At 35.8% G+C, this 24,186-nt stretch overlaps 3 protein-coding genes and 1 non-coding gene across 8 annotated transcripts; 2 read left to right on the top strand and 2 right to left on the bottom strand.

The window, feature by feature from the left end:
* Positions 1-7,364: 7,364 nt before the first annotated feature.
* Positions 7,365-11,918, top strand: SULTR3;4 (sulfate transporter 3;4). The gene is made up of 13 exons (XM_021443077.2): positions 7,365-7,895; positions 8,436-8,484; positions 8,591-8,798; positions 9,134-9,305; positions 9,750-9,815; positions 9,907-10,020; positions 10,117-10,233; positions 10,446-10,572; positions 10,654-10,940; positions 11,083-11,273; positions 11,367-11,452; positions 11,610-11,686; positions 11,767-11,918. The coding sequence occupies exons 1-13, from the start codon at positions 7,533-7,535 to the stop codon at positions 11,908-11,910; spliced, it is 2,001 nt and encodes a 666-aa protein (XP_021298752.1). The 5' UTR covers positions 7,365-7,532; the 3' UTR covers positions 11,911-11,918.
* A 454-nt stretch (positions 11,919-12,372) lies between these two features.
* Positions 12,373-15,451, bottom strand: LOC110427526 (structural molecules protein). 3 transcript variants are annotated; one of them, XR_016352053.1, is made up of 5 exons: positions 15,224-15,451; positions 14,218-14,444; positions 13,103-13,367; positions 12,640-12,951; positions 12,373-12,517 (listed from the first exon to the last, which is right to left on the bottom strand). XR_016352053.1 is itself a non-coding variant. In XM_021443079.2 (3 exons), the coding sequence occupies exons 1-3, from the start codon at positions 15,445-15,447 to the stop codon at positions 13,360-13,362; spliced, it is 459 nt and encodes a 152-aa protein (XP_021298754.1). In that variant the 5' UTR covers positions 15,448-15,451; the 3' UTR covers positions 13,013-13,359. The 3 variants fall into 3 exon arrangements, 2 of the variants coding, with proteins under 2 accessions (XP_021298754.1, XP_089641606.1); XM_021443079.2 differs by lacking the exons at positions 12,373-12,517; positions 12,640-12,951 and having other exon boundaries at positions 13,013-13,367; XM_089785480.1 differs by lacking the exons at positions 12,373-12,517; positions 12,640-12,951; positions 13,103-13,367 and having other exon boundaries at positions 14,207-14,444.
* Positions 15,452-16,272: 821 nt separating this feature from the next.
* TRNAR-UCG (transfer RNA arginine (anticodon UCG)) lies at positions 16,273-16,346 on the top strand. The gene has a single exon. It is a non-coding gene; the product is annotated as a tRNA-Arg (tRNA).
* Positions 16,347-16,490: 144 nt separating this feature from the next.
* Positions 16,491-23,044, bottom strand: MFP1 (MAR binding filament-like protein 1). 3 transcript variants are annotated; one of them, XR_002446282.2, is made up of 6 exons: positions 22,686-23,044; positions 20,066-20,143; positions 19,310-19,431; positions 19,056-19,193; positions 16,706-18,562; positions 16,491-16,629 (listed from the first exon to the last, which is right to left on the bottom strand). XR_002446282.2 is itself a non-coding variant. In XM_021443075.2 (5 exons), the coding sequence occupies exons 1-5, from the start codon at positions 22,954-22,956 to the stop codon at positions 16,853-16,855; spliced, it is 2,319 nt and encodes a 772-aa protein (XP_021298750.1). In that variant the 5' UTR covers positions 22,957-23,044; the 3' UTR covers positions 16,640-16,852. The 3 variants fall into 3 exon arrangements, 2 of the variants coding, with proteins under 2 accessions (XP_021298750.1, XP_021298751.1); XM_021443075.2 differs by lacking the exon at positions 16,491-16,629 and having other exon boundaries at positions 16,640-18,562; XM_021443076.2 differs by lacking the exons at positions 16,491-16,629; positions 20,066-20,143 and having other exon boundaries at positions 16,640-18,562.
* Between the last annotated feature and the right edge of the window lie 1,142 nt (positions 23,045-24,186).

The raw sequence follows: 24,186 nt of genomic DNA, 5'->3' as shown, positions 1-24,186 counted from the left end.
AAAAAAAAAAAAAAAGGGTTCTTTTGGCTTAATATTCTAGTGGCTGATGATATTATTTTGTGGGAAGACGAATCACTGATCGTTCAATACGGCGTAAACTTTTGACTGTCAGCGATTCTTGGCCTGAGGATCAAAACATGAAATTGGACATGTACACTTCAACTTTAACGTTCTAACTTTTTCTCCTGTGTTTTTGTACTCAGGTTTTACTCCCCATCAAAACATGTCCAATCATCATGCACTTGAGATTAGCCGTGAAAACTATGGGGACCGTGAAAAAGATTAGCCGCCTGGATCACATTTGCCTCCTAATCATCATGCACTTGGACATTTTTTAACTCTGGTTCTCCACTATATATATATCTTGTCTGCTGCCTGCTATCAATCAAATTTAAAAAAAAAGGTGTATTGATCAACAGAAATACAATGCAAGAAGACTGGAGAGACTGTGTTTTTTGATAAAGTAAAGGGTGAGTAAGTTGACTAATGGACCAATGACTTTATACCCTTGTCCTACTTTATTGCATAAGAAATATTTAGGTTCACTTCGAGATCTAAGGGAAGAACAGATAAAACGGTATAGGCGCAGATTGCCTTGCCTTCCATTGTATAAATTAGGCAATGAATGTACATGCGGGGGAAAAAGATCTGATTAATGACGTGTGGCACTTTCGGTTGCCTTGTTTTTACCAATTCGTCACTGGGCACCAGCTAGACATGCCATGTGCTTTAGAGCAGCCAATATTACTATTATAATTGATATGAAATTTAACTGTGCCAAAATAATTTTATATTTCAGCACTCATTTAGACTTTGCAAACAAGAATCTAGACCACCAGACCTGAATTTTCCCTTTTTTTTTAAAGTTGGTATTTTATTGATAGCAGAAACTAGAATGCCATGAAAAATCTTGAACTTTGATTGTAAAAGACTTCTTTTGGCATAAGAGCTAGCTTTGAATAAAGCCTGAAACTGTACATTTGCAAAAGAAATGGGGCTGGTCAATCGGTAAATGGCAGCATCACAAGAAAGAAGAGCCACTGCACAAAAACAAAGTTTCAGCTGTACTTTGCCCACGAAGAGATGGTAATATAAGGCAAAACAACGACAGCTTTTTCTTCACGGAACAAGCAGTATCCTCAGAGATAAGCCACCCCCGAACAAGACGAACGTATCGACTATACCCTATCAAAGTCTATGATCATATCAATCAACAATATAACTTGTAAGACACTGCCATCCAGAGCATCCAACGATAGCGATCTAAGATGTTATGTATACCGGCATGCTATTGTACAAATCTAATTTTCTAATTGTGATAAGTTCTCAGAATTTGAATAAAATGCCATTTGCTTTAAGATCACTTTAAAGTCTAAATACAAGTTTTTTCCAGATTAGATAACAGATGGCATGCAAAAGTATTACACCTTTGCTAATGGTAGGCCTACAAGTGAACTGCCTTTTGGTCAAAAGAAAGGTGCCGTAATTTATTTTTCTTTGATAGAAGGAAGGTGCTCTAATTTAGTAAGTTCAATCCAACACAGAAAGCACATAGCATTATTGCAGCACTGTTTGATTATTATCACTCCATTAATTGCTGTTCACAACACGCTGGAAGTTGGAACTATATCTTTTTATTTCCAAAAAACTTATAAGCACTAGCACCAAGATGCCTCAAAGTCAAGTAGAGTAAAGCGGCTTATCTTATGCTAATGAAAGGACCAAGAGCTAGATAACCCTAATTCACAGGCCTTAAAACATGTTAGTTTCTTGTCTGTTCTAATCATCCATTATCATATGCTGTACAGTGCAGAAAGGATTGCTGAAGCATAGAATTGTGGGGGGCAAGCATATTTGCCTGAGCCACCAGCTATATATATGTATATATATCCTTCAAGGCAAGTCAACTGTAACTATATTTTTGCAGCCTTACACCTTGGCTTCATAAAGCAAAATCCCTCCTCTTTGACCACATTAGAAACAGATATCGTTGCCTTCCTCATTGCTTTCACATCAGCCTAACGCGAAAACCAAAATGTACTCAATTATGACCATGATCAGCTTCTTCTTCGGTTCTCCGCCAATTTAGTTCAGCTTCTGCGTTTCACTATGTGAGGCTCAGCTTTATTTTAGTGTCAACGTGTTTCCATACATTATCTTCCCACAAATTACTTGTAGCACTGATCAGGACATGAATAACAGTTGACACGACACATGCGCAATGAACCAAAATTAAAAAAATACCATACTTCATGATTCATATTCAGTACCACTAAACAACCAAGTTGCTCTACATAGTCCTTCTTTTGATTCGACTTTCAATCAGGTCCACTATTGGTCAAATTGGAACCAACCAGTTTGTAACCAAAAGTGAGACAAGCAGACTGGTTTCGTTAGCAATCTTCGTTTGTTTTGTTTTTTATATAAAATGTGCTGCCTTTCTCTGATGTTTCCTTCTCTAGCAAAAGCAAAGCACTTATAGTCAAATGCATACCGCGGCAGGGTAATTCAGGACTGCTTCACGATATCCAATTGTTAAGAGTTAGGTGCTTGGAGACTTCTTCTTTTGCTATTGTTATTGTGACATGATTTTCAAAAGATCACTCCTCGTGGTTGCTTTTGGCAATTCAATATTGGCTGGTTAGTAATTTGCTTATTAAGATTAACAACTCCACAGATATTTGTGTAAGACCAGCGTGCAATTTAGATTCACTGGTAGGAAAAAAGCTACAGCCAGACATCATGATGACTACACATTGAATAAGAATTCTAGCAGTGTATTATATTAAGGTTAATATTTCATTTTGTTTTGGTGTTAGTTTATGTAAAAATAGCGTCAACCCATATCAAGAGTGAAGCCCGGCCTTGATGCTCAAAAAGTTGCTATTGCATGAAAGGAAATAGAAGAGATTAAAAGGGATGTAATTGTCTGCCTTGAAACACCATACACAAGCAATGGCTTTGTGGAGTAGAGAATAAAAATACAGGCGAAAAGCAGAGAAGGAAAAAGCCAGAAAAAGTGTTGGGCTAGAATCTTTTTCTTATTTGGAGCAAAAGCTAGCATCGATTAGACGGTCTGGATTGAGTGCGCAATCTTGTTTGAAGGGAACCTAAAATTGGTACTTTGAGATATTCCACTATTCCTCTGCAAGAAGCGATTATCAACCTGAAAATTGTCGCATTAATCTTATTTAATTAATTCTGATAGGGCCAAGGGCCATGCTACAAGACTTGAACCAACAAGCCAAAAGTCATAAAAGTGATAATATTGACCTAACTCTAGCCACTTATAAACTTTATTTCGGGGAGCCACAGCTTCTATAGATGTATATATATAGCTTCCCCAGGACCCTCCTGAAAGGACAGCTTTCACTTTAAGCAGCCGCTTTTGGGCGGTAGATTGCCCTTTCCAACTTTACAAAATTTCTGACGACTTCAATATATACTACTCTTTCTACCAATATATATAGATATAGGACTGAGCAACGGTAGGTTGGAACCGTCTAATCGATCGCAACCGTCGGTTATAATAACCGACGGTTACAATCGATAATTGTTTTTGCAATTGTCGGTTGTGTCGATCGGTCTCGTCGGTTGATCGACTCGATCGTCGAGAGAAATCCTTTTCTCTCGAATCGATCGAAAAAACCGAACCTTTTTCTTTGGGCAAGGTCACCCATGAGCCCCCACCCGACTGCCCCGACAGCACTTCACTACTTCCCCCCACCCCCCCCCCTTCCCACTCGGTCCTGACCTAATTCCCTTCGCCACCCTCCAACTTAACGAAATCCCCTCCCATGAGTCCCGACTCCCAACCTAATTCCCCCGGCCCCCCCTCCCATGTGTCCCGACTCCCCACTTGATTCCCTCGGCCCCTCGGCCCCCCCTCCACGAGTCCCGACTCCGAACCTGATTCCCCTCGGCCCCTCTTCCCACGAGTCCCGACTCCTGACCTGATTCCACCCCCCCACTCGAGTCCAAATTTTTGAGATATAACCAACTGAAACTGATCGAAACCGACCTTCTAAAAAACTGACCGAAACCGACTTTATATCATTGTGGTTTGGTCGGTTATATCCCAAAAATTTTTGATTGGTTTTGAAGAAAAACCGACCGAAACCGACCCATGCACACCCCTATATAGATACTCTTACTTTGATTTGGTAATCTCTTTGTTTCTGTGTGAAAAATGAGAAACAAAGAAAGGGAAAGAAGAAGGATTTATAACTGATGGCAATTCTTTTTTAGAGTAACCTAACCATTGGGAATTAATTAATGTCAAAAGAAATATCATTACAAAGATTTCAAACAAATATATACTCCTTTTTGTAAGGCAGTTGGGTTGGAATGTTACATGTTCTTCTTCACATCTCTTTTTAGCAAGGCATTAGCCGCAACACTACAAAAGTATAGAACACCATGTCTATTTCCTAATGTTTGTTTCTCGTAATTTCCCAATTAAAAAGTTAGTAATGTGCTTAAAACTATTGATTCAAGACAGTAAAAGTTAATATGAGATTTATATTAAGTTAATGATGTTTAATAAATAACTTACTTTCATAAAAATAAGTAAATAATTTGAAAATATGAACATACCATGAGGTCAAAATTAACTAATTTGAAAATCACGTCCAATAATCCATAGTTTTTACAGTTCAGTAATCAAAACATTAGCTTTTATAAATATTATTGGTCAAAACATAATTTGACTGATTAAAATAAATTTTATTTAAAAATTTAAGTGAATAAATGAGTATTTTATTTTATTATAAAAATATGTATATCTTCGATTGAATAATGTCAAGCTCATATAAAATCTGTTGCCAACTAAGCCAAGGAAAATGTACTTGCAGCTGAGACAAAATTTTCCATAAACCCTTCATTTCGTTCTGAATTGCAAAGTGTTTCAGAGGGAGAAAAAATTTAAGGTACATGTTAATTAAAAAAAAGGAAGATAATATTGATTATGCATGCTAATCCAATTATGTTAGGATTTCATGTATAAAAGTATGCTGAATTTACATAGAATTATTTTTGTTTATACTTATTAGACAAACTAAATCTAAAATAATTTCAGTAAATAGTTGATTTTGGTCACTACCTAATTCTCTTTAAAATTGTTTTACAGCATAATGTTATGTGAAAAATAATGAAAAGAACTAGAATAAGTAAAACACTACTTCACATAAAATAATTAAAATTAGTGAAGTACTTCCTCACGCAAAAGAATTAAAATAAATGGAACGCTACTCTATACAAAATAATTAATACAAGTAGAATAACTATATTACATGGATAGTAGTGAAGTAACTTGGAATAACTGGCAAAGTTCACGAATTACTTTCATCTTAAAATGTTTCGAAGAATTTGATTTAGTAGCTTAAATATGGAGATAGTTAATAAGTCTTTCTCTTAATCTTTTTCTAAAGTATAATTATTTTCTCTTCTTACTTTGTTCTCTTGTATTTATTTACACACACCTTTTTCTTTTGTATTTGTTCATGTACACCTTTTTCTCTCTTAACTTATCTTGTATAGCTTTTTCACGTGTATTTCTTTTCTATTACCTTCTATTTAAGTACAAATCTTATTGCACGCAATCACTTCAACAATCGTATAATGAGTTTTTAACCATTACTCATTATATGTAATAAAATCATCATTTTAATATCCTTATAATTGATTACAATAACAATTACTCTTCATAATAATATCATTCATTACGCACATTAAAATCTATTTTTGAATAACTATCACTTCACAATTCATTTAGGGAGCTTCACTTTTCCAGAGCTATAACATTTTCACCTAAAGCTTCTTTCTTTAACTTCTCTCTTTAACACTTCTACTTAATGCTTTTCAGCTTTACTCTATCACTCATCTATTCTGTCTTACTCTACCACTTTGATAATACAGTTATTCTACTACTTGCCTATTCTTTACCTATTCTCAATCTTACCCTACTATTTTGGCAACCCAATTGTTCTACAACTCACCTATTCTTTATTTATCCTCAATAAATACTCTATTCTTTATCTATACTCTTTCACTTACCACAACACTCAAAAGTATGTTTGGTTCACAAGATGAAATAGGGTGGAAATAAAATAACTATTTCAAGAGAATAAAATAAAGAAGAAATAGTTATTATATAGCTTAATATATAGAAATGGGATAAGACAATAATTGCTATTATCACTTATTCTCATGCTTGGTTAACAAGAATAGTTTTAGGAATAACCAATGAATAAATGATAAAAATATCTTTTATTATAATATATAATTATTTTATTTTTATTTTTAAAATATTAATAATTTATAATTAAAATTTTAATTTAATTTTAAAAAATAAGGTATTATTTTTTAGCTTTTCTTTTTTTATATATTTTTCCATTGTAGTTTTTTTTTTTGTTTTTTTTCCTTCTCATTGATCGGCCGCCAAAGATGTGGTCGGCATAATTGAGCATTGATCTAATGCTCCTTGTAGCCAAATTTGGTTGCTAGAGTGCCAAATCGACGCTTCCCACGATTGAATCCAGCCAGAGACTGCTAGATCAATATTTTTTGCAATTGAATATGGTGAAGAAATGCCAATCGACATTTCCCACAATCGGTATGGTGCCATTGCCGCCCTCTATCGAAGAACTTTAGAGAGAAGGAAAGAGGTAAAAGATGGGTAGAGAGAGAAAGAAAAGTTATGTTATGATAATAATTTTTTAAATTTATTTAAGAGTAACTTTATTTAATAAAATTTTTGACCTATTCTCCATCTTTGAAATAACTATTATTAAGGTTTCTTAGTAATGATAGTCATTTATGAGGAATGGCAATTCCTGATAAGCAAACAAATTATTAGAAAGGATTAGAAATAGGAGAATGACTATTCTATTCCCAACCAAGCACATTATAGTGCTTCAATAACTACTCCAATATTCTCCTCTATGGCCTTCAATGCATCATTTTTACTTGTTTACAATGTTTTCTCTCCCTTTCACAAAGAACCCCATTACAACTTCATACAATACTAAAAATCTTTTGATATGTCTACCAATCACATGGTTAAATATTTTGGCCAAAAATTCTTCCATGAAAACAAATGGCAGCAAGGCTATCTTTAATCCGGGAAGATAAAACCCAAAAACCGTTCAAAAAAAAAATGAATACATAAACTCAAAAGCATTAATTAGAAAGGAGAAGAAAAAAAAGAATCCAGAGTCATATAAATAGAGTCTAAAAGTAGTGTAATTACACAGAAACAAATGGAAACGTGTTGTTTGGGGCCCATCAAGTCCATACTGTTTAGAGACATAAATTCTCATGGCACTGAGTTTTAATTAAACCCCAAAAAAGATGAAGACTAACCTGCCCCATTCAACCAAATACAAACAACTGCCCAATAACTACCATCTGACAGATACCCTGCCCGTTTCTCTCCTCTATAAATCCAAAGCCACGCAAAACTTTGTTCTTCACCAAAAGAAAATAAGAGCTTGGTTTTCCTTCTACTCTGCTAAAACTAAAGAAAAAAAGAAATGGGTGCAAACTCTAACAGGGTCGAAGATTTCTCAAGGCATAATGGAAGTACTACAACAACAACAACAACTCTCAAGGTTTCAACAGAGATACCAATGCCGCCACCTGAGGCAATGGAGATACACAACGTTTGCCTGCCACCGCAGAAAACCACTTTCCAGAAGCTAAAACACAGGCTTTCAGAGATTTTCTTCCCTGATGATCCTCTCTACAGATTCAAGAAGCAAACATGGTGTAAGAAACTGGTTTTGGGACTTCAGTTTTTGTTCCCAATATTCCAGTGGGGGCCTGAGTATAATCTCAGCCTGTTTAGGTCTGATATCATTTCTGGTCTCACCATTGCTAGCCTTGCAATCCCACAGGTAATTATCATGAACACAACAGCACAATAGCATCTCTCTCTTTCTCACTCTCCCATGGCTGTTCATGGGTTTTTGTCATCTAATTAGGATCAGTGGACATGTTTCTGAATTTATTCCATTACTTTTGGATCATTAGGGTGGCTAAGCTTTAAAAAAGTTTATCACTGAATAAGTGTGGCTTATGTGAACTGGATTTTTGTTTTTGTATATAGTTTTTAATAATAAAATGAATTTGTTTTTATTGTTATCATATTCTAAATAAAAAAAGAATTATGTTGGTCTGAACTTGTCTAAAGATGATTTGTGTTCTCAATAGTCAATCCTCATGTGAATTTAATTCAATGTCCTGCTGTGGTTAATATCACGTGCTAAAGATTTTTGGATATCAAACATGGCATTTACTGGGTCATTGATTTAAACAAATCATATTGTGGATCAAATAAATATTTAAATTATTATCATAATTTTTTTACAAAATTCTTCATTTGAAAAAACTCCTTAATCTTTGATAATAATCTATTTTGTTTTGGTCGACTGCAGGGAATCAGTTATGCAAAGCTTGCAAATTTGCCACCTATTGTTGGACTATGTTAGTATCAGAACCAGAACTACTTTATCTCGTAATTGAATTCAGTAATGGATAAGTGAAATAAAATTAAGTTTTATTAATATGAATTTTCCATTAATTCATGCAGATTCAAGCTTTGTTCCTCCATTGATTTATTCTGTCCTTGGAAGTTCTAGACATCTTGCTGTTGGTCCGGTGTCCATTGCATCCTTAGTCATGGGCACAATGTTAAGTGAAAGTGTTTCCCCTGTTGAAGAGCCAATTCTCCACCTAAAATTGGCCTTCACTGCGACCTTCTTTGCTGGTTTATTTCAGGCATCTTTGGGTCTGCTAAGGTATCCTTTCTTCTTTCATGTCCTAAGTGGAAATATACAAGTTTGATAGTTAAGCGGAAGAGTAAATTTGTTTTCGCTCATTTTTCTTGAGGATTAGTTGATGGTGGCATCCTTAAGATTACTGAAAACTGTTGCCACAATGTAATTCCCTTCACAGTGGAAAAAAGTCTGATATGCATTTCATTCTGTCTTAATACCTTTTGAAACATAGGGGTTCCTAACTTTAATTCACCTTTTTCGGATTATCAGAAGAATTCCTAGACATATTGGACTCTAGACAAAAGCCACTTCATTATCCATCGGCATGTTAATTGTTTCTGGTTCATAATTTACAGGTTAGGCTTCGTGATTGATTTTCTGTCCAAGGCAACTCTTATTGGATTCATGGCTGGAGCAGCAGTCATTGTGTCCTTGCAGCAGCTGAAAGGGTTGCTTGGAATTGTTCATTTTACTGGCAAGATGCAGCTCATTCCTGTTATGACCTCTGTATTTGACCATAGAAAAGAGGTAAGTGCCTTCATCAAGGCAAAGCAATGTACACTTTCCTTTTTGTTCCCTTCTTTTTTAAATAAATAGGTGTCAGCAATTGGGGTGAAGAATGTCAACGAAGCTAGTATTTAGCAGCATCTTGAAAGTGCTCTTCTCGCTTTTTGGCCAAAGAAACTGTACCTGGTGATTAATGTCGGAAAGGGGCACTTGACAAATCATTGCTTAGGATAAGTTTTACAAATGACAATCTACCGCTTTGTTTAAATCCAATAAACTCAACCACTGAATTAATTACTAGGAGGCAAGTGCCCTTTAATAGATTCTGTATATCTTCTGTTCATTTTTATTTAGTTTAATTAAAATGCTTATAATTGCTTCAGGTAGAAAGAGACATATTCCACGTTCATAAATACTTTTCTATACAAACGTTCTAATGGTAATATTGGTTAAATTCATCTGCAGTGGTCCTGGCAAACTATTGTATTGGGATCCATCTTCCTGTTGTTTCTGTTGACAACAAGGCATATTGTAAGTATCCCTATTCTAGTTACCAACAAAATGATTTGTGCTGATTGTAGCTTAGTTCTTTAAGTTTTGATGTTTGAAAACATTGATGCAGAGCACGAGGAAACCAAAGCTTTTCTGGGTATCAGCAGCCGCCCCGTTAACATCAGTGATTCTCTCAACTCTTCTAGTCTTCTGCATTAAATCAAAACCTCATGGAATCTCAATTGTAAGAAGTGATACTATATTCTACTTTTATGTAAAAGAAAATCTTTTGAAAAATTCTCTCGAATCTAAGCTGTGTCTTTCCTATTCTCTTCCACAGATTGGCCATTTGCAAAAGGGTTTGAATCCACCTTCATTGAACATGCTATACTTTAATGGCCAATATCTTGCATTAGCTATCAAGACCGGCATTATCACTGGGATCTTGTCGCTCACTGTAAGCTTTTCTTTAATCACCACTGTCATTGATGTATTCTTTGATATCTAAAATCCTTACCAAACATTATTGGATAACAGAAATAGCTTTTTATGGATAGGCCTACCCTTCCTTACAATTGTGTGTGGATTTGAATGACTATGCATCCTTGCTGTTGAAATCTAATTTCTGTTTAGTCTTTCTAATATCCAAATGGTTTTTATGTTTTGTAGGAAGGAATTGCAGTGGGAAGGACATTTGCTTCTCTAAGGAACTACCAAGTTGATGGAAACAAAGAAATGATGGCTATTGGTCTCATGAACATGGCTGGTTGTTGCACTTCATGTTATGTGACAACAGGTGATTACTCTTTATTATTTGTCTTCATAAACAAAAGTGGTGCTGAACATCTAAAACTATTCTCTTCAACGTGTCTTTCAGGATCATTTTCTCGATCTGCAGTAAATTATAATGCTGGAGCACAAACAGCAGTCTCTAACATAGTATTAGCTACAACTGTGCTTGTGACTCTGCTGTTTCTCATGCCACTGTTTTACTACACCCCTAATGTCATCTTAGGAGCCATCATCATAACAGCAGTGATTGGGCTTATTGATTATCAAGCCGCATATAAATTGTGGAAAGTTGACAAACTCGACTTCCTGGCTTGTGTTTGTTCCTTCTTTGGGGTTCTTTTCATTTCTGTTCCTTTGGGACTTGCCATTGCAGTAAGCGTTTAACTTTGCAGCGATTGCTTTCATCTCTCTTCTCTTGAGCATTAATTTTATTAAAGCATCAAAATGGAGTAGAAGCAATGAAATTTGACAATTTTTTTTGGTTGGAATCGAATGCTTCTGCCTGAAAATGCAGGTTGGAGTTTCTGTATTCAAGATTCTCTTGCATGTCACCAGGCCAAACACTGTGGTCTTGGGGAATATTCCAAGAACAGAGATATACCAAAGCCTCAACCGATACAGAGAAGCTTCAAGGGTCCGTTCGTTTCTCATACTGGCCATTGAATCTCCAATCTACTTTGCAAATTCCACTTATCTACAGGAGAGGTATGTATACTAGTGTAGGGTAGGCTGAATGTTTAATTAGTGTAGCAGATTTATAAGAGGATCTTGTGGACTGAAGGAATTTCTTTGCTATAGGATATTAAGATGGGTTCGAGAGGAGGAAGAACGGATTAAGGCCAACCGTGAAAGCACTTTGAAATGTATAATCATTGACATGACTGGTGAGTTTGTCCAGAAACTCTTTGCTCATTCTTGTAAAACACTGTCATGATTAATCCTTTCATTTAGAAGAAAAAAACGACTCTGGGTTGTGAAATATGATTCCCAAGAATTTCCCAAGTGTGTTTCGCTAATAGAACGGTCTTGCAATTTCGTCAGCTGTCACAGCCATAGATACAAGCGGCATCGACATGGTACGTGAACTAAGAAAGATGCTGGAGAAAAGATCACTTCAGGTAATGATAGTCGCCAATGCATTTTTCTCTCTAAGCTTAAAGGTTAACTGTTTGCTTATATGGTGATGTTTCCATTCTAGCTTGTGTTGGTAAATCCTGTGGGAAGTGTGACGGAAAAGTTGCATCACTCCAAAATCTTGGAGTCGTTTGGAATGAATGCCTTCTATCTCACAGTTGGGAAAGCCGTGGCAGATATCTCAGCTTCATGGAAGCCTCAGCCATGACTTTGTAGAGGACACAGCAGACATTGGAGAGACTGCGATTAACACGTTTATACCGTTGGCAGTCTTGGAAGATTTGTAGTTTTTACTTTTCATTTTGCGAGGAACCCAAATCAGTTAATCATTATGCTTTGGTTTGGTGGAGAAACGAAAGTTAAGCTTCTTCAACTTATGCAGTCTACCAAACCAAGTTGAAGCCCCCTCCTCTGGTGTTCCAAATTTATCTGCTCATTTCAAATGGATGTAAGAAATTAAATCAATTTTGATGTTAATAAATCACCTTATTTTGGGTTTTTACCAGCCCAAGTCACAAAGTTGTCATCATCTTCAACTGGCTAGACATGAGAGATTTGACATGGATCTCAAGTTTTGAGTTCTGGAAACTTACTATTTGACAGTTAAGAATCCAAGAGCTTCAAAGCAAATCATACGGATGTTAATCTGACAAGTTTCTTAATCCTTCATGTAGCCGCTATGGGCAACATTTTATGATATTCACCATAACAGCCACGCCATTGAAACAACTCAAGCTGAAGAAACAATTTGCTTTGTGCATCTTGCGAGTGAAATCGCTGTTCTAGGTTTTCCTGAAGCCTCTAACAACTAGTAACTGCAAACAAAAGTTTCCCCGCCACAGTTCATTAAAGCATTAGTCCACATGACTGTGCAATAAGAAAACTTTATCCAAAGCTTAAAAGGCCAATAACTACAACTTTAATTCTTTTAATTCACCTCATCGTGCCAATATGCTGGGGAAAATGGGTAGAGAGAAAGGTTGCCCTTACTCCTCTTGCACCCTTTCATCACACTTTTCTCAAGTGTAATCAGGATGAGTTTCCCCATTCCAGGACCAGGGCATAAATGTTCAATAATTCAACAGTCAAGCTGATGTTGCAAATGAATCATCCAGTCATACACAACCCGAGACGATAACTCAAGCTTGCATTATTGACCTCGTGAACACTAGGGCAAATAACTCAGTAGTCAATAGTAGTATATACCCAATTTTAGATTAACCCCAAATTTCCCAAATCATATGCAGACCTAAACAAACACAACCAAACAATTGTATTAAAGAATGAAAAACTAATTAACTATGCAGATGAAATCAGAAACCACTATCAGACGCAATGTATAATCTTTCTCAAAGTCACCTATAGTTGTACATTTGGATTTTCCTCATACAAATGCATACCTAGCCTTATGTGCTCCAGCTTCACATCACTTAGGCACCACTATCCCAAACTTTTATGGCTGCTCTCTATCATCTCAGAAGCACTTCACTACAATCTCCAAAAGCACTGAAATATATTCCATAACTTAAGCTAGTTCTTTCTCATTGAAAATTAGATTTGGCATCTAAAAATTTAAGCCTTTCAGCTCCTCCAAAGCAGTGGAAAACAAAGAATTTTAATCCCACAAGAAATTTCTTTCAACCTGATTCTTCGTCAGTCAAACATCTGCATAAAATAGATCCAAAAATTTAGCCAATATTATGACAATTGAAAAATAAGAATAATAAAGAACACTGAAAAGGAAAAAAATGTAAATACTGTGGCTAATTAAAGTTCAATCTGAAAACTAGGGAGGTCTTGGTTCAACAAGTAAACAGGGTCAAGTATTTGAACTATTATCATTTTAACTTTACAAAATTCAGTAACCTTCATATTTTCTTATTTAACTAACATGAAAACTGGCATTACATTTAATGATAAGGGGGTTACGCATTAAAAGGCAAACACTTTCTGGAAATGCCTCCATTAGTTTCACTGATACAATCCAACCAAAAAAATTTCCCAACCGCTATTAAATCATGACTGAAATTCAAGGACAATGTTTCAGAAATTTTTAAAAAAAATCATAAAATGTTCCAAATCCTTGCACTAAAACAACATTGTATAGATAGAAGGAAAAGGATGTGCAAGCAAGAGACTAATGCTGCAACCGCCCACTAAAGAAGCAAAAGAAAAGAACAAGAGACAACAGCCAACAACATCCAAAAAGACAAGTGACATGAATTAGCCCCAACCATTGATGAAGTTGATGTGGAAAATCCTCATACACCAGTTGAGCATAATACCAACAAGTACAATGCACAATGCACAATTTATTGTGCAGACCAACCATCAAACAGAAAAATTAAGAAGGGCTGGGACAATAAATCGCAATTCCACAAATTCAAGAAATAATAAGTTGGAGAGCCAGCATTGATAATTTCACCCCACCAGCGTCCCAAAAGAAAAGGACAGACAATTTCACATTACAATTATCTTAAGAAGTCACTCTAACAAATATAAGATTATTTCTTACTTGATCGGTATCGTGTTATGGGAATCTCTCTCAGTTCCCGTCTAATGCATAGATATTCACCTAGCAAAGCCATCACTGCAACTCCAATACCATTCACAACCCACCATGTTACTGAGGAAGGCCAACCTCCATATACGATGCATATAAAAAGATGAATAATATAGAGGGTGGCTGAAAAATCCAAGCACTTTTTTGCCCTTTCAATCACATAAAGCATGTACCCAGCTCTGCATAAATCCAAATAAAACAAAATTGCAAGTTAAAATGAGCTAAGTTTAGAAAATGTCTAGTATTAATATCTCTGAAATTCTTAATACCACTTAGTTTAAAAATACACAATATCTGCACAGACGCAATATCTAGTTCTCGCCATTAATTCCCAACTAAACAAATTCTCCCTCATACAGAATACCAACTGAATCAGCACAATAACAGATGTATGACATGGACAGGGAGGTAAATAGCTTTTAAGCTTAGTTCTAACATGTACAAATTCAATCTTCTCATGTTTCAATTTCAAAATTCATTTGAAAAACTTTCTAAATCTTAGTTTTAGTACCAGATACATTTTATAAAACAAGTTACTCAGACCAAACATCAGAAGGGTACCATGCAATCTCTAAATTGATCAAAGCCAGTCTTACAACCTAGAATCAAGGATGAAACAAGAGAAACGGAAATTTCGTAGTTTACTCACAACCAACTTAAAGGTGCTACAAGGATGAGTATTACGGACAAGGGAACATTGGTGAGGTAACAGAGGAACCATAGTGCCTTTAGAATGAATAAATTAGGCCCTATTTGAGGAAGTTTTAACGCTATCATTCTTTTGTGAAAACAATTATTCGTATTCAAGCAAAACTAACAATTAGTACATCTGTATAGCAGCAGATACGAACCAACCATTTCTTCACAAATGCATTCAAAAGTTCATGCTAGCAGACGCAGTCAAGCATCAGAATGAAACATAATTAAAAAAAACTAAAGATGGAATTACATATCTCACCCTGCAATTGAGCTGAGCAGGAATGAAGCAATAACACACCAGCCAGTAACAGTAGAGGTAGTAACAGTAGCAAAGTCAAAGAAATAGACCAAACTCATTCGAGAAACCCGAGTGCCCACAAGAAAGGACAAGAAGACTCCAAGACTAAGGTAGTATAAACATTGAAGGCAAACAATTTGAGCTACAATAAGCCAAGGGTCCCATACCACCGCACCATAGAACATGACTACAATTAAAATACCTCTTCCAATTCCGAAGACCCCCAGATCAGCAAAAATCTAAAGAATTTCCAAACTAATTCTTCAAAAGGATACTAAATTTTCCTTCTACCCAAGCATCAGATCCTAAAAAACTAATTCCTTTGAATAATTCTCTTCGACAACCAATTCTCAGGAAATTAAAAGGATCAAAGCCAAAACGTTGGTTGCCAGGGTGGAGCTTTACGAAGTTAAGGAAAACCCAGTTTTTGAAAAAGAAAATTTCAATGCTAAAATTGACTTTGAGGTTTAATTTTCAGTGCACCCAGAAATGAGACTTGGCGGGCTCGGATCTGGTGAATCAGTGAGTCCTGAGATAAACAAACCCGAATCTGAAAGGCCCTTTCAACGAGGGAATCTGAGAATAAAAACCATCTGTTACTTGTGGTAAATTAAAAACAGAAACAAGCAAAAAAACAGAAAAAGATTTCCTCTGTCCAGCTAACTTAAATGAAATTCAGATTTTGATTTAATAAACAAAAGAAAAGCCAAAAGGAAGATTGAAACTAACCGCCGAGATCGATACAGGGGAGAGGTTAGGGAGCCGCAAACCTGAAACAAATCTGCAAATTCTTATTTCATTAAACTTCTTTTCATATTAGTATAAAGGTTTTTTCTGTTCTTCTGCCTTTGCTAGGCTCCAGCCTCCACTGCGCTGGAACTTTGGCGAGGGATTGAGGATTTTTAAAAGAATAAATAAATAAATGAAAATTTACACGGAGGTTAGTGGATTTATTTACGGCTGTGTTTGAATAATTGTGATTTTTACAACTAGGGCCCCTCATCTCACCCGACCGCATAGCGCAGTGGATCAGCGCGTTTGACTTCGGATCAAAAGGTCGTGGGTTCGACTCCCACTGTGGTCGATGGCAAATTCATTCAATGGTTTATTTTCATTTTGTTCAACAATTTATCAAATCTTTTTTCTCCAACACTGATTAGATTGTTTCAGGATCTAGGAAAACTATGGGTTTTTTTTATTAAATCTTTAAGTTATTATCTCAATTACCCCAAGAGACGCATTCTTAGGCAGGAAACAGTATCTGACATCCAGGCAATGAAATGTACACCAGACTGCTCCTAAGTTCCCAATGAACATGCACAAGGTTGATGTTTTCATTGTTGGGGGAGAAAAATATTCTTGAGAACCTGTGTTAGAATTTTATCAGTACAAAAGTGAACCAATGATCTTTACATGCAAAAGTAAATTCCTTAATTGCCATACCTCGGTGTCAGATTTATACAGTAACAATGGAATGGCACGTGAAAATTTTTGTTAGGGAAGGCGGCTAAAGAAAGCTGCTTTGAAGGATATCATAACAACAATCATAATCCAGGAGAAGAATATCAGAGCTCAGGATAGTTCACAGCCTCATTGTGAGCTACTTTTTCTCCTCCTCGTACTTTTCCTTGCACTGACGGTGACTTTTGCTTCAGTTTCACCCTTCTGTTGAGGCTGATCATTTACACCAACTTTGGATGAATTTATTTGACTCCTCAACCGTAATATTTCACCCTTAGCAGATGCTAGTTCTTCCTCAAGTTTCTTGGCTCGCCTTTCCAAACTCTCCCTTTCCTTGCCAAGTGTCATGACAAGGTTATGAGCATCTTCCATGTTTTCCCGGGCTTCTCTTGATGCATTCTTCTGCTCTGTTAGTGTTTTATAGAGCACCATTTTCTCATCCTCAAGACTGGATATTTTAGCATTGGCCCTCTCAAGATCTACAGAAAGTTTTAATATATTTCGGTTCATCTCATCAAGTGACTTGGTAGCCTCTTCCAGGTCTGTTTCGAGTGACTTTCTTGCTTCTTTGTCCTTCACAATCTGCTTCTCCAAAGCCTGTAGTTCTTTGTTTAAAGAAGAAACAATCTTTTTCTCTTCTTTCAAATCACTGGCTGTGGTTTCTGCCTTTTTATAAACATCAACTAATTCCTTCTGAAGGCTATCCCGATTTTCACTCACAGCAGTCAGCTCATGAGAAAAAATCTGCAGCTCCTCCCTAGTTTTCTTCAGAAGCTCTTTTGCAGTTGTGAGCTCACTGGCTAGCACTTTGCCACTGTGTTCTGCCTCATCAAGGCTACCCTGCAGTCTCAGTTTAGCTTCATCAAACTCAGCCCTAACCCTAGAAACCTCAGACTCAAGCTCTTTACAATGCTTTATTGATTGTTTTAGTTGCTTGGACACATCAGAAGCCTCACTTCTGGTCTTTGCAATGGTTTCCTCAGCAAGTTGAAGTTCTTCTTTCAGGTTCTTTACATTGTGCAATTCCACCTCCAGTGCTCTCTTTAGGTGTTCCTTTTCCTTGTTCAAATCAGCAAAAATTGCTTCATTCTCACTTACATCATTTAGAGCAAGCTCGAGTTTATCCTTTAGCTGGTGAATTTCTTTTTCTCTTTCCCCCAAAAGCTTAGACACTTCTGCTGCCTTCTTTTCAGAAGACAATTTCAGATCATTGTAATCCTCCTGAAGAGCACCAAATTCCTGCTTAGAATTATCCCTTTCAACCATTAAAGAACTTATCCTTGCATTTAATTCATCCACCACAGAACTCATGGATTCAAGTTCACTTTGATTTCTCAGTAATTCTTCCTTCAAACCTTCAATCTCTGTATGTGCTTTCCCAAGTTCTTCCTTTGTTTGCTTGAAGGTACTGTTCAAGTTCTTCAACTCTGATTCTTTTTCAACAAGGGAAGAGTTGAGCGTTTGAATGTTACCTTCCTTATCATTAAGTTCTGAACTGAGCAAGTTAACTTTTTGTTGTAGGACACCAATTGAATCAAGCTTTTCCTTCAGTTCTTCTTCAAGAGATCGTTTCTCTTCTCCAGCCTTTGTGAGGTTGCTTTGAAGACTGTCAATTTGCACTTTAAGCTTCTCAATTAACCTCTTCTCATTTTTCAGTTCCTGCCCTAAGCCTGTAATTGTATTGTCAGCTGAATCTAGTCGATCCATTAAAGACAGCTGTTCTTCCTTTGCCTCTTTGAGTTGCTTGGTTTGTTTCTCCTGTTCATTTAGCAGCTTTGATTCAAAGTCTTTCTCCATTGAAAATATTGCAGCTTCCTTTTCTTGCAATTTGATCTTCATCTGTATGTCCAACCAGAACAAGATTAATTGTATACCAATCCTAAAAACAGGTATTTCAATAATGGAAGTTGAATAAAATAATTTAGAACTGCAAGCATTATATTAAGGGGAAATATCAAAAATATTCTTTGATCTCGTTTCTTCTATTTCTTTTTCCCTTTCTATTTTGGAAGAAAGATTTCTTGGTAGGAGGTAGGGGAGTAGGGAGGAGACTAGGGGTTTTGGGGAGTGGGTGGGAGAGAAGATTTCTTGGTAGGAGGTAGGGGAGTAGGGAGGGGACTAGGGGTTTTGGGGAGTGGGTGGGAGAGACAATAATTTTGTTGAAACGCATCTGAGTATTAAGAAGGAGGGAACAGAGATTTCCTTATTTATATTCTCTCATAATTTGTTTCAATGAAAAAATACCCATAGAATTCTTCTTGAATGCTCAAAGCCATCTATGAAACAATGAGTCCGTAACAAAATTTAACTTTGAAGGTAAGTGATGACTTACCGATTCTATGGTTTCATTAGTTGCTTTTTTCTCCTTCTGAACCAGAGCATAGAGTGCACCAAGCACACCAGCACCAAAAATTCCAAGACCATTAAGGAGAGATAGAAAGGGATTAGATGGTATATCTTCCCCTGCTTCCTGTCCATGCAAGCTACCAATTGAGATTTTTTGAAACTTAAGGTCACAAAATCAAGAAGTAAACATAATGAAAGCAAATAGAATGGATGGGATCATAAAGTAAGAGTGATTCAGACCTCTGGCTTTTCCTTTGCCTCTGGTTTGTTTAGCTCACTTTCTGCTATTTGGTTTGCCTCTGGTTTGTTTAGCTCACTTTCTGCTATTTGGTTTCCCTCTGGCTTCTTTACCTCACTTCCTTCTGAAATAAGATGAATAAACATCATAAGCAAACAGAAAACGAAGAAGGATAAAAAATCATTAGGCCAACCCTAGTAAAAGGACTTAAAGAAGAAGAATGCAGACAAGACCTTCATAAGAGACCCAATAATATGCCAAAAAAACTTAAAGAAAATAGTAAGTTGATTAACTTTAAAAGAAACATGGACATAAGCCTTTGTTTTGAACATCAAAGGGAAGAGCTACAATGCTAGCCATTTACTTCAATAGTTATATGAGCCTCACTTGAAATTAGACCTCAAGACAACTAGTCCAGAAGCTGTGGCATCATACCTAATTTGTTCTTCATGCAAGGTAATTTTTTGTGATATCAAAACAAGTCACTCAGCATTTTACTAAACTCTCAATCAGGCCATCTCTTACTAATTTGTTTCAATGCACTGTTGGACTTTTACTGACCAAACACTCCTAACAAGGTTTTTCTATTACCAGTATCAGGTAGAGTTTCTCCTTTTTTTCTAGGAACAGGGTGGGACTAAATAAATAATTAACTCTCAATTGTATCATAGAAATAAAAGTTAAAACAAAATTCTTAACCATAATAAGGGGAACAATAAAAGAAATCAAGATAAAGGCAACCAGTGCCAGTGCTTTACCACTAGCAACTGCCATTGGCAGCTCCATTGTTTCTTCTACTTCTCCATCCTTTTTTCTCTTTCTCTGCCTCTCTCTCCCTGCAATTTCACAAGTCTTAGCAATCTCTCTCTCTCTTATCATGGAAAATTGATCTAACTAACCATCTTTTCCAAGACAACAATAAAAGTGGTAAGTTATCTAGCACACGCATCACTTTTATACTTGGATCCTTAAGGAGGCTTACCAAAGTTAGATTACAGAAACCAAAATACACATGGAGAAATCTCTGAACAACATGCCCCCACATGGCCACACCCTTAAATAATTTGAAACCCCTTTTTGTCCCAAACTTGTCAAGGTTCTAAGCTAGAAGTCTTAAATTCTGCAAAACTCTCTCTCCAAAGTACATTTTTTAACAATTATTTTTTACATTTATGTTGTTTTTATTGCATTGTTTGGTTTATTAATCAAAGCATAATGATCGGATCATCTCATAGTTACATTTTCATTAATTTTACTACTGATGACACCCCCAAATCTCAACATGAAAATACTAATTTTCTCCTAAAAGATCAAGGTCTGAAAAAAATTCCATTCAATGATACATACATCCTCCAAAGCTAATCCTTGTTCAAGTAGAATTCGTAAACCTAAAAAACATATGGTCCCTATTTAAATGTTTCTTCTTTTACTAAACTTCAATTGTATTTTAAACCAACTTGTTAAATTTTTCAGGAGTAGAAGTAAAAAATTCTGATGTTTTGGCATGGTGAAGAAATAATGAAAAATATAGACCCAAGCTTCCCATCATGGCTCGTGATCTACGAATGCATTCAGTGTCCACATTCTGTTAAAAACTTGTTTTAGTGCAGGTGGAGGAGTCTCAACAAGAAATGAAGTAAAACGGCACCAAAAACAGTTGAATGTGTATTTTCCTAAAAGATTGACTGGAAGTCAAAGATCGCTTACGAGATGTAAGAGGACAAGATAAGTCGTCGACAGAAAATGACAACGCTATATCAATATGTTAATTCTTATTTGTTATTTGTTGCATTTTGACTTAATTATTGTTTGCAAAATTTATTTATTGATATTGATATTTTTTTCCCCTTTCCCATGGAAATACACATTTTAAGCCAAATCATGAAAACCATGTGCCTGTTTATTTTCTTCCTTTTTACTCTCTATCATAATTGTGACACTAAAAAACATAAGAAAAACTATAAAAAGCAATTAAAGCCAAAAAAATTATGTTGGGTCGTCCTTGGCCCAGCCTGGCCCACTAAAACATGCCCCGCTAGTGGGTCACAAGCCGTGCAGGCCATTCCCAGAAAATCTGGGTCATGGTGGCATGGCCTATATTTCAACCGCACTAGGGCAGCTAAGCCTGCTATAGTGTCAACTGCCAAGGCTGACACTATAGCATGCCAGGCTGGGCCAACCGCATACTTTGCCACCTCTACTCTCAATGCATCCAATTGCTTTTAATTAAATGCAAGTAGGAAAAAAATTACTTAAGGTTGATAATTATGTAACTGATATTGATAATCTAACATATATATGAACTGAAAAACCATAATTAATAAAGGTTGCTTTTGGTGTAAAAGCTTATGGATAGGATAGGACAAGACAAATTGATTAGCAAATTTTCTATATTTTAACTTATTTTAGTGCATGCATAACAAAAACAATCTCATCTTATTTTAGAAAATTGATTAGTAACATTAGCCCACATATAATTATCTAATACTATCCATATAGGATAACTAATCCAACTAATTTTCCATCCTTCTGTTAAAAAGACAAAAAAAGAATGAAAAATACAGCATGAAATATGAAGTTTATCCTTTTCAATCCAATCTATGCACCAAGCCAGCCCTAAATAGATAAAGGGTTGGCAATCACTGAATTAACATCAACTCCAAAATCGAGTCAGGAAAAAAACCTACAGAACCATTTAACAATGTACTGTGATGTGAATTAAGTTCACTCCAAATATAGAAAACTTAAAAAAATTATAAAGTAGATATATTTCAAAACATTTCACCAGACTCAACTATTTGATAAAATTCAAACACAAAATGTTCATCTAAATAAACAATGCCTCTATCTAGCAAACCAAGAATCAAGAAATGGTTCTTGAAAAGCAAAAGCACCCTCTAAACAAAAGTAAAAAAAAAAAAAAAGCAGTAACAAGTAATTCTTTAAAAACTAAGTGCAGACTCCAAACCTTGCTAGTAAAGATTCTAACTTCTAAGACAAAAATAAATAAATAAAGAAATAAAGAAAACCCATTCAACCAAATGCAATAATTTGATTAAATAAAATGGTTAATTCCATTCTAGCTAACCTTAATAAAAGAACAAATCAGGAAAAGAAAACTAGTATACTCGAGAAAGTAAAAAAAAGAAAATTTATTCATGCAACCAATTTACAAGCTGTGAGAACAACCAAATGATAAAAATTCAAAAGAAGATTTCACAAACTAAAACATTGCTTATATATACAACTTCAAGATATCATTGACTTGACAATTCCTAGACAAATTTAGCGATAACCCAATTCAAAAAAAAAATCCGATAAATTGATTAAGAAGATTAAATATTGAAAGAAAAAAGAACATTTTAAAATGGGACTTACTTAAGGTGGAGCCGTCAAGAGCTTGGGCTCTGAGTTGCAAGAAAGGAAGAATTGAAATACCCACAAGAAGAACCGCCCTCCTTTTGCTGGAAACGTCGTCGTGTGGGTCTCCATGGGCTAGTGAAGCCATTGGATACCTGATGCTTCTCCTTCTTCTCGTGGTTTCCGCATTTCTGACGTTAAAGAAAACGGATTGAGAAGAAGAAAACAGCATTTGAGGGTTGGAAATGGGAGTTTGCAAATAGCAAGAGCTCCCAATGACAAAAACCATATTGACTGTTTCCCCTTTTTTATTTTTCTTCTATTTTTCAATTGATTTTCTTGATCCTGAGAGAGACTAAGCACACTGAGAAAGAAAAGAAGCCTGCTCTTGCTTTGCTCTATCTTCCTATGGTTCCGTTTTTGTGAGTGGAAACCTTTAAAAGACAGGAATGCCCCTTTTAGCTGGTGTAATTACCGAAAAACTCCGATTCGACTATAAATATTTTAAATTTTTAAATGAAAATTTTGTTTATCCATTTGTTTTATATTTGGAAAAGGGAGTTAGAATCCTATTTTCAAAGAGGGAGATCCAATAAATCAAATGCCGAAGTGCTTTGCCTGCCTATATTTGCTGGGTGCAGGGTTTAAGAAACAAATTAAAGATATAATAATACTACTACTACTCTTTGGGTTGACAGAACCCTGCTTTGGTTTATTAGTAATTCTGAGCCATGAGGAAACAAACAGGCCCATATAAGGTAAGGTGGGTCAAGATTCAAGAGCCTTAAACCAATGCAAAATCGCCAAGTAAGAAAAAGGGCAACTTTTATCCTCAAGCTGCGCAGGCTAGTTTGCCACGTCACAGGAACTTTTTTCTGTAAAAATGCACAAGCGGTTGCAATAGTACCAATTTCACCAAAATCAGCGGTCAGCTTCACAGTGCACTGAAAGCTGCGAAGATTTTACACAGGAAAAGAGAGGAAAGTTGTAGACTCAGGAAACTGTCTAATCTCATTTGTTAAACATTTAAAGATATTAATCCAAGTGTAAAGTTGTACACAGATGATATCACTTTCACTCCCCATTTTTCTAAACACACTCTATTTTTTCATCATTTATGAATGGATTGAAATGAACCCACATTTAATTGTTGGTCTATCAATCAGGCCACTGAGTGGGGTGCAAACTGCACAGCTTCTTATCACAAAGATGACTCTGTTGGACCACTGCTTGTGGTCTTTTTGAAAAGTGGGTGCTTCCTAATCAATGATTAACTAATTATATTTATTTGCCTCACGACCATATTTCACGGTCCTAATTCTTGATTTTGCAAAGCGGTTTTAGTATTAGAACAATTATACGCGCAAAGCTGCAATGATTTTCAGCCCGTATACATTTGAGTGAGTGCCTTTGACTATGCTTCCATTATGCTCAATTGAGAGCTCATTTCGTTAAAAAATACTTGCCCTGTTATGCAACATGTACTTTCTGCACAGAACCGAAGGCAGCTACCAGAAAG

The sequence above is a fragment of the Theobroma umbraticum genome, unplaced genomic scaffold, assembly GCF_002168275.2.
Source record: "Theobroma umbraticum cultivar Fairchild unplaced genomic scaffold, ASM216827v3 scaffold_34.0, whole genome shotgun sequence".
Classification (NCBI taxonomy): Eukaryota; Viridiplantae; Streptophyta; class Magnoliopsida; order Malvales; family Malvaceae; genus Theobroma; species Theobroma umbraticum.
The sequence above is the reverse complement of the archived record's forward strand: the minus strand, read 5'-3'. Positions and strand labels throughout refer to the sequence as shown.

What these genes read in the sequence shown, in the direction of transcription:
- LOC110427526 (XM_089785480.1), bottom strand. Translation starts at nt 15,447, where the DNA reads ATGTTCTATGGTGCGGTGGTATGGGACCCTTGGCTTATTGTAGCTCAA. An exon ending in CTGCTCAGCTCAATTGCAGG is followed by an intron (nt 14,445 to 15,223) that starts GTGAGATATGTA and finishes GGATTTATGCAG; the next exon opens with AGCTGGGTACATGCTTTATG.
- MFP1 (XM_021443075.2), bottom strand. Translation starts at nt 22,956, where the DNA reads ATGGTTTTTGTCATTGGGAGCTCTTGCTATTTGCAAACTCCCATTTCC. An exon ending in AGGCAAAGGAAAAGCCAGAG is followed by an intron (nt 19,194 to 19,309) that starts GTCTGAATCACT and finishes TTGCATGGACAG; the next exon opens with GAAGCAGGGGAAGATATACC. An exon ending in CTAATGAAACCATAGAATCG is followed by an intron (nt 18,563 to 19,055) that starts GTAAGTCATCAC and finishes TTGGACATACAG; the next exon opens with ATGAAGATCAAATTGCAAGA.